The 9126-nt window shown below is 58.1% G+C and overlaps 2 protein-coding genes across 2 annotated transcripts in view; both read left to right on the plus strand.

Annotated features, from left to right (window-relative positions):
* Positions 1–5: 5 nt before the first annotated feature.
* On the plus strand, positions 6–5719 carry CNPPD1 (cyclin Pas1/PHO80 domain containing 1; the record flags this gene model as incomplete). Its single annotated transcript, XM_010291487.1, has 8 exons — positions 6–17; positions 260–362; positions 2948–3029; positions 3625–3745; positions 3840–3968; positions 4146–4207; positions 4446–4563; positions 4902–5719. Coding segments are annotated over 8 exons (1254 nt in total), but the record flags the coding sequence as incomplete, so codon positions are not given.
* Positions 5720–7510: 1791 nt separating this feature from the next.
* Positions 7511–9126, plus strand: part of SLC23A3 (solute carrier family 23, member 3) — a gene marked incomplete at its 3' end in the record, with an annotated part of 2862 nt that continues 1246 nt past the window's right edge. Inside the window, exons 1-4 of the mRNA XM_010291488.1 lie at positions 7511–7618; positions 7886–8046; positions 8581–8675; positions 8996–9069. Coding sequence (XP_010289790.1) covers positions 7511–7618; positions 7886–8046; positions 8581–8675; positions 8996–9069 — 438 coding nt within the window. The remainder of the gene's footprint in view (positions 7619–7885; positions 8047–8580; positions 8676–8995; positions 9070–9126) is intronic.

Consider the following 9126-nt stretch of genomic DNA (forward strand, 5'->3'; position numbering starts at 1 on the left):
GCTTCCAGGAGTTCACGGTGAGTGCCCCCGCGGTGTGCCTGGCCTAGCCTGGCCCCAGCCCCGCACCTTCGCAGGCCCCTAGGGCATTCGCTTCTTAAGCCCTGACCCTGAAGAGCCCCCTGTGACCGCACATGGGGGCCCCTGGCTGAGCTTTTGGGGGCCCTGCTGGGCCCGTCGTACCCCTAAGCTGGCTTGAGGTGGAGTGCCCGGTGTGGGGAGTGTTCAGGGCTTTTCTCACATTCCCCCTGTCTGCCTGCAGTTCCTGCCCAGGCACCAGCAGCTGAGCGAGAGGGTGCGGAAGCGGCTCTATTATGGCTGGGACAAAGACTGCAGCCTGGATAATCTCTCCAGCCCCGTGGCAGGTGGGTTGCTGAGTGTCCCCAGATAGGAATGCTGAGTCAAGGGGGTTGGAAGTAGCCCAAGGGCTGAGACCAACAAGTCACCCGCTCCCTCCGTGGTGCCAAATCCCACCCCTGCCCAGCCTTCGTCACTGTGCACAGCACAGCAGGCAGGATGCCAGAGCCTCGTGGCTCTTGCTCTGTTTTACTGCCCTATCTGGTCTATTGATGCTTTTTTGGCATCTTGCTGGTGTGCAGGTTCCTTTAGGCTGCTGGCAAATTCCTTGACAGTGAAGTCTGTGTCCCTCATGAGAGTTGCCTTGGGCAACTTCTTGTGCTGTGCAAAACACTAGGGAGTTCATTTAATTTGTAGTTGTGAGCAGCAAGGGATAAATGCCTGCTGTGTGTGTCTCTGGATCACATCCTTTTTTTCCTGTTGATTCAGCAGTGTTTTTGGGGAGCAGAAGGATGCAGCGGGGTTGAGGCTGAGAACAGTGGAGAGGAGTGGTCAAGGGCAAGCAGTGGTTTCCTGGAGAGCGTTTATAGTGGGGTCGCTTTAGTGGTTCTGTAAGGTGCATGCTCACACAGCTTGCACAGGTCATTGAACTGGTGGGGAAGTGTGCTTGCGTTCAGAACTCTTGTGATAGTTTTGGGGAAAGCAAAAAATGTGTGTGATGTACCTCAGCGAGGAGGGGGTTGCTGGGCATGCGGTGGTGGAGCAGGGACGGGCAGGGTAGCCAGCTGTCTGGACACTGCTTGGACTCATGAGTTCTGGCATGAGCAGTGCAAGGGAGTCACATGGCTCACCTTTGGGGCTGGCATCACACCCGGGTGCAAGATGGGACTGTTCCACGGGACACTACCAGTGTTGAAAGTTCAAGGGGCACATTCATGAAAGAAGACTCTGTTGAGAGCTATTAACTGTAAAGGCTGCCTTGCACCCAGGAAATTGCACTGCCTTGGCTCCAGTGGCTGGGGGCAGGAGCGATGCATAGAGAATATCACTGTGAACTTATCTAGTCTTACAGCCTTCCTTTGATGGCTGCTATCAGCTATATGTCTTGGTACAGCTGTGCCATTGCTATATGGCAAGTTTATGGCACTGCTTTTCAGGTGAGATAGAGGCAATTGTGGGAAGAGTCCAGAGTAGCAGGAGGAGCTGTAAAAGGTCTTTGGCATTTGGGAGCAGTCACAGGAGGCAGTGTGGGGATGGCTGAGGAGAAAGAGGTTGAAAAGTTAATTTGTTCGTGCTGGAAAGGAAGAACCACAACCACCTTCAGTGTGCTGTGGCTGTGACATGGGGACAGCAATCATTTGCTCTCAGTGTCCTCTAGGGCAGGACATATTGTCGTGGGTTGGATTTGTGAGCTGAAGGATTAGGTTTGGTGTTGGGACAAGGCCTGGGGGAGATCTCATGTATCTTCTATCTCTCAGAGCCCTGCTGCTGTCTCTGTGTTGGCTGGTGTGTGTGTGTGTGTGTCCCTGCTCAGCACATAGATGGCCAAGCAGGACAGAGAGAGCAGGAGCAGTGCTAGAAGCTGGGTGCTGCTGATGGGGTGGCTGGAGCTGTGCCTGCCTGGCTGTGAGTCCTAGCAGTGGTGTGGCTCGAATGACCTGGGGAAGTCCCTTAGAGCAGTGTGTTTCTGAGCTTGGTGGCTGCTGTCAGGCAAATAATTCATGTGGGACTGCAGCTCTTCTTTTAGTTGCTGGAGAGACATGGGAAGGAGGGGTGTGGAGAGAAGAGGTTGTGTGGTGATGCTTCTTCTGGGAGCTGGAAATGTGAAGCTGCTGGGATGAGCTCTGCTCTCGACTCTCTTGGCCAAGGGCTCAGCCACAAAATGGAGCTGGAGTTGCCTGTCAAACACTTTTTGCCAAGCACCAGACTGTAGTGCTGTTTGGGATGCTCCCAGCTGGTCCTGTCATGTTGGGAAGTGAGACGGGAGCTGCTGAAGCCATCTGCCAGTATCCATCAGTCTCTCACCTTTTCAGTGCTTGAATGCTGAGGGAGATCTGCAGGTGGGGGGGGAAATGGGCTGAGATGAGGATCTGCAGTTATACCATATTGCTGCTTGCATGCCTTGTTAGTGCCTTCGGGTTCCTGTTCACATGAACATGTTGTCCATCATCATCTTGGGAGCACTAGGGCTGTGGTGGGGAGGAAGCTGGATCAGTGTTGATCATCTCTTGAGGAGGAGGAGTATGCTGGTTGGAGCAGAGCAAAGGACTGGGAAGACCTGGTGTTGACATCATGTCCTAGAAAGCCTCCGAAAGGGCTGCCCGAAGTCTTGCAGGATGAGGGGAGGGTGTTAGCCTCTCTGGGCAGCTGACTGCTGGTAACTCCCTGTGACGCAGACATGCTAATCTGGATCTGCCGCTGGGCCTTGGACACACACATCCTCTTCCTGCTTTGCTCTGGCTGTCCTGCCTATTTGTTTGTTCCTCCTTCATCCCTGACTTCTGATAAGGCCTGTCCTACCTTCATAGTTTAAATTAAACTTGAGGGGCTGAGCAAGCACCAAGACTCAATGGGCTTGTGGGGGGAAAAAGGGAAGGGTGGGGGTGGACTGTGCCATATGGGGCTAATCCCTTTTGCTGCTTTTCTGTCCTAGACATTGCTGTGGAGTTGCTGCAGAAAGTGGCTCCCAGCCCTATCCGCAGACTCCAGAAGAAATACGTGTCTCACGTATCTCGGTAAGAAGTGAAACTTGTCCCTTTGTGTCCCATGTCAGAACTGGGAGCTCTGGTCTCACCTATGACTCACTGCTGTTCCCTGGGCCAGCACTGAATTTGTGCTTAGGCCTGATTAGTGTCAAAGAGGAGCTGGGGGTGGGTGGCAAGGCCAGCAGGCACAGTGGCTTCCTGACACAGCCAGACCTGCTTCAGGTTGGTCCTGCTCTCTGGGGTGCAGGGGTGCTCTTGTTACTGGGACTCTGTACTGGCTGGATCTGCAGCTCACTGGGCAGCCAGGTCTGAACCCTCTCTGTTCTCAGCAGCTGAGCCCTTGCAGCATGCCTGGCTGCAGGCAGGGCTGCCCAGTTTGGAGCTGGCTGTGCCTGGGAACAGGAGCCAGGACTTTCTGCTCTCTATCCTGCATCCTCTCCACTTTCTCTTGCTGCAGCTCAGGGCAGCCAGTGCAGAGCTGGCATGGCTGGGATGTATCTAGCTGTCTTTTTACTAAACCTTCCCCCTACCTACAAGGGGAGGGAGCAGCCAAGTTGTGCTGTGGTGACTGGGTTGTTCGTAGCACGCAAATAACCTTCAGGTTGGCTCTTGCCTTGTTGTACAGGGAAGCCTGCATCTCGCCCTGCTCCATGATGCTGGCACTGGTTTACATTGAGAGACTCCGGCACCGGAACCCCGAATACCTCCAGCAGATCTCATCTTCAGACCTCTTCCTGATCTCCATGGTGAGTGGAGTGGGTTGAGGGGGGTCACTGAGTTGGAGGGAGGCCTGGAGGAGTGCAGGAGGGACTGAGATCCTGTCCTTTGTGCTGCTTTTAGATGGTTGCTAGTAAGTACCTGTATGATGAGGGTGAGGAGGAGGAGGTGTTCAACGACGAGTGGGGAGCAGCAGGGAAGGTGGATGTCCAGACCATGAACACACTGGAGATGAACTTCCTGAGCGCCATTGTAAGTGGGGCTGTCACTGTGGCCAAGTATTTCGCAGAGAGGGGGAAAGGATGCGTTAAGGGGAGTCTGGATTTCTGCTTTTCCCCAACATACTCCCATGAAGGAATGGAGAAGGATATGTCTGGGTGTTGGGTGGCCTGCCCTGACTGTGCTGACCTTTCACTGCTGTCTCCACAGGACTGGAGTCTCTACACAGACCCCCGGGAGCTGTTTGAAGTGCTGAGCTGGCTGGAAGGACGGTAGGTGTGTGGGGTGGGGGTGAGCCTTTCATCTACCCTGCAGCCCTGGCTCTGCCCCTGCTCAGAGCTAGCCCTGCTGCAGTGAAATAAGAGGTTAGGGTACCCGTGAGCATTCACTAGGTTCTGCAGCTCCCTTCCATAGACATTGAGCAGGGTCTTCTCCAAGCCTGCCTGGGTTGGAGCTTCTTCAGTGGAGAAGGTCCATACCGCATCCACCATTCTCTTTGTTTTCCTGCAGTGTGGCAGAAAAGCAGGGCATGTGGCGTGGCTGGTTCACTTACACGGATCTGTGTGTCCTCATGGAGCAGTCCATGTGGCAGCATGTGCTGGGCCAGTTCTACCAGCAAGTGGTGAAGGTAAGGGCATGGGGCAGCAGCTACTTGTAAGAACGTGGGTCCCAGCAGGGGCCATGGGTTTGGAGCAGTGGTAGTGGCATGGAGGGAACTGGGTCCTGGCTGGGCATTTAAGCAGGGACTGTTAGGTTTTAGCTGGGGCATTTTGGTTTGTGGTATTTAGGCCCCGCTTTGAACAGGCTGTGTGCCACCTGTTGTTAGCAGCATGGCTGCCTATTCCCCAGCATTCAGCCCCAGTGCTGGTCATGCTGTTTGCCACCATGGCTGCTGGGTCGATGTGTGGCCATGCTGGGTCATGACTGGGTGTGGGGGGTCTGGGCTAACCATCAGCTTCTCTGCAGCTGGCCTGCCTCCTGGGCGTGGTGTACCTGACCGGTTTCGCTGCTGTCTTTGCCTCCGTCACTGTGGTGCACCGGTCTGTGTGCATGAGGAGCACCAGCCCTGCAGCCTCCCGGCCTGCGCTGTTCCCCGAGGAGGGCAGCTGCCAGCTGGATGCCCAGCCAGCCCCTGACCAGCCCCAGCCCAAGCTGCCCAACGTCTCTCCAGACAGCAGCACCTGTTGCCTGGGGGAGAACGAGACGACTGAGGAGACGCGTCGTGGGGGTGTCACGGCGACTGCACTCTACTTGTGGGGCAGCATGATGACAGCTCTGTCTTACCCAAAGGCACCTGATCTAGTCCAACACAGGAGCCCCCCGCAAGGTCCTTTCCGGAAAGTACCCACTGCCTGTGAGAGATCTAACCGTACTTCCCCTGCCACAGCCCCCAGCCAGCCTGGCCCCTTCGGACTTGCCATGCTCCCGGTTCCTCCGGCGCTCCACTGCCATGCCTGCGCAGCTGGTGCGGGCCCCACATGGGATGCAGCCCCCAACCGCAAGGACTGGCTGGACCCCCTGGGGCTGAGGCAGTGCTCCATGCACACTGCCATGGATCTCGGCAGAATCAAGAGCTTCATTTTTCCCAGCTAGTAGTGTGGGGCAGCAGCCCCTTTCCCCTTCCCTCCTAGTGTGGCACAACTCACTTCCTTGCACTTGTGGGACTCCTGATCCCTGAGGCTGGAGGCCCCTGCGTTACTTCCAAACCAGCATTTGTGTCCCCCCCAGCCAGGGCGGGGGTGTCTTTCACCGTAGGGGCTGCTGGGGCAGGTTGGGGCAGAGTTCTCTTGCTGTTGAGCTGCTGGGGTGGGAACCTACTAGCTGGAGAGTAGAAATGGGATGCCCTTGAGCTGGGGTGCTAGGGCAAGGGGAGGTGTTGTACCTCTTCCTACAGTGAGTGGGTGACCCTTGGTGGTGCTGGGCAGAGGTGCTGTGTGGGACGTGGGATGCTGGAGCTCTGTGTGCAGTGGGGAGGGGCTGGGGCAGTGACCCTAGTGAGGGAGTGGGGTGCTCCAGGAAGAGGTGGGGTGCCTGGGCAAGGGGAGAGGAGGTAGAAGGAGGGGGAGAGTGAGCAGCCCGAGCTGGCTGGCCATAGCAGCAATTCCCCTTGGAGGCTGCCAAGCTGCTTCTTGGGAATATCGCACCAAGAGGGGACCCCACTGTGGCTGTGCCCCAGGGAGAGGTTGTGCCCTGCTCGGCTTGGAGGGGGTGAGGTGTGGTTAAGGCTGAGCTTCCTTATCCTGCTTGTGTTGGGTGCTTTGAAACTGGGGTGCTCTGTGACCCCATCCCAAACCCCAGCTGCCTATGGCTGTGAGCAAACAGTGCCTGACTGCTCCTCAGGGCGGGAAGATGGCTCTTTGTCTTGCTGACCAGCCCAGCTCATCAGGAAGTGCCCCTTCCTTTTTACTGTGGATTTTACACCTGTTTTTCACTCTTTTGTAGATGCAAATCTCTTCCAATAAAAGTAGTTCTTGCTGTGCACCTGCCTTGTCCTGCTGAGCTGCTCCGTGCTGGCAGCATGAGTGTCCCACTGCAGAGCCCCATTGATGCAGCCGTGCGGTCACAGCAGGCAGTGCTTGCTCTCTGAGCCGGTGTGCAAGGCAGGTCCTAGTGCCGGCAAATGAGCCCAGAGCAGCGAGACCTGTCCTGTCAGGCTCAAGAGGGACCAGACTCTCTGGTGACAAGAGGGATATTGGGTCTGGTGCCTGGGGAAGGCAAGGGCAGTGGGAGAAAGGAGGCTACCCATCCTTGGGAATGCGGGGAATGCATGGTCTCCATCGCTCTTTGCTCTCCGAAGTCAGTCCAGTTAATGAGTGAGCCCTAAGCAGCAAGGGCTTGGCAGGGTTGCCGTTGTGGTCGCTGGCACAGCCACCTCTGTCCTGTGACAAAAACACAAGCATCCCCTGCCTGTTGCTCCCCTGGGAGCCTTCCCAGCCAAGCAGGCAGCTCTTGTCCCTGGCATACTTGTCCAGCAGCAGGATTCAATGCCCTCCTTCTAGGAGCTTTGGGGGATGTGGTAGACCCCCATCAGAGACTGTCCCAGTGTGAGTGCAGTACCCACAGAGGGGAATGGCAGGACATGGTGGGGGGCCTGTGCAGCTTTTAATGGGCTCCTCAGGGCCTGATGATGAGGAAGGGCTGGACCAGGAGACCAGGGGGATGCCGTGCTGGGGAGGAGCAAGCATAGGCAGGGCACGCTGGAGCTGGAGGATGCTGTTGGTGTGGATGCTCCTTGCACATGAGGGAAGATGTGTCTGTGCTGTGGCCCACCCAGTCCCTGCCCCGTGTGCCGCAAGAGGACCTGGCCTGTGGGCAGCTGGCACCGTAACCATGTCCTGTGTCCTGGCCATGGGTGGCCGTCACCTGGCCCTTCTGGTGACAACGCAGGGTGACGCTTGCATTCCTGGCTGCAAGGGCAGGTTATTCACCAACTCGAGTTAATGGCTAACCCTGGAGCAGCTCCTGCAGAAGGTGGAAGTTCAGCTGTGCGCAGGCTGTGAGGAGCCCTTTGGGGGGTGGGAGCCTGCCCACCCCCTCTGCACCACAAACCAGGGGTGGTGTGGGGAGGCAGCAGCATGAATGGGGGCTGCTGCAGAGCGCCTGGTGCTGGGAGCCCTGCGCTCACATCCTGCTCCCTGCAGAAGATGTGCTCCTGGATTCTGAGCTGTTGCTTAGCCCTCCAGGTAAGGGGAGACCACGATGAGCAGCCAGAGAGATGGGGTGATGGGGAGAGAGCTGGGATCCACATGAGTGGCAGGGCAGGGGCCACATCCTGCCAGGCAAAGGATGCTTGATGCTCTGGCGAGGGTGTGCTGGGAGGGAAGCGGGCAGTGGTGGGCGCTGTCTGGGGGTGTCACTGAGCATGCATCCACTCAGGGAGGCTGGGCACGGGGGGCTGCAGCTCTGGGTGCTGCAGGGAGTCGCGATCACCTACCCTTTTCCCTGCACAGCACCTGGCTGTGCAGGCCTCCTTGCTCTGCATCTTCCACCTCCTCCTGCTGCCCACCCTGCCTGAGGAGCCACCCCATGCCCAGGCCACCGGTGAGCTGCTGGCACGGAGCCTCTTTGCCTGCGGCATCTCCACAGTGCTGCAGACCACCCTGGGGAGCCGGTGAGCAAGGGAGATGAAGGGGATACAGCCGTGGCCAGGAGGAGGGTGATGCTGTGGCAGGGCATGTCTCTGCCCCCTCCTAGGCTGTGGGAAGACAGGCTTTGCTGGAGGTGGGAAGGGGCATGAGGACAACCCCTTGCTCTGCATCTCTGCATGCCTGTCCCCTCCCTGCCATCCTGCATCCTCCTCTCTCACATGTCCCTCTAGGAAAACTGCTGTGCTTTCCCTCTAGCTCCTCGCTGCCTTGCTCCAGCATCATACAGAGCTCCTCCAGACCATCGGGTGCCTGTGCTGCCCATGCCCCACGCAGGGGCTGGCTGTGGGCTTCGGCAAAGCCCCTGGTCTCTGCGCACATCTCATGTGCTGCTGCTTGGGATGTGCTAGGGCACTTTTTGGGTATGGGGTGCCCTCCTGCCACTTCGGGGTTCCCATCTCCTCTACTTCCCAGCCCACACTCCTCCAGCAGCCAGATCTTTGGGAGCAGCCCTGTCTCCTCTTTCCACCCTAACGTGCCGCTGCTGTCCCCTTCCCCAGGCTGCCGCTGGTTCAAATCCCATCCTTCGAGTACTTGGTCCCTGCCATGGTGCTGACCTCCCACCTGTCCCTCGGTGCCAGCACGGACAGGAACGGTAAGCACAGCGCCGGAGCCTGCGCCCCGCGGGGCCCCAGCCGTGCTGGTACCAGGGGAACGGCGGTGACGAGGTGCCCGGTGCACTGGGCAGGGATGAGGGGTAGCAAGGGCTCCTGCCTGCTGGCTCCTGGTGGGTGATGGGACACAGCACCCTACTCTTGAGTGCACCTGCAATGAATCTGGTCGCCTCCCCAGGGTCAGGGCTCGTGGGGATGCTGGCCCTTCTCCAGCCAGCAGCCTCTGCGCTGCGTGCTCTTGGACGCGGCTGCAGGAGCCCAGCGTACAGGCACATCGCATCCCTCTGAAATTCCCTTCCAGGCACAGCCGTGGCCAGCACGTGCCCTGCACCGCACTGCGCCGTCGCAGGGAGCCGGGCTGCCTCACTGCGAGAGGTGGGTGCTCCTGCACTGGGCTGGAGATCCCCGTCTTGCTCCCCCAGGACCCCAGTT

The sequence above is a fragment of the Phaethon lepturus genome, unplaced genomic scaffold (assembly GCF_000687285.1).
Source record: "Phaethon lepturus isolate BGI_N335 unplaced genomic scaffold, ASM68728v1 scaffold40047, whole genome shotgun sequence".
In the NCBI taxonomy this organism is placed as follows: domain Eukaryota; kingdom Metazoa; phylum Chordata; class Aves; order Phaethontiformes; family Phaethontidae; genus Phaethon; species Phaethon lepturus.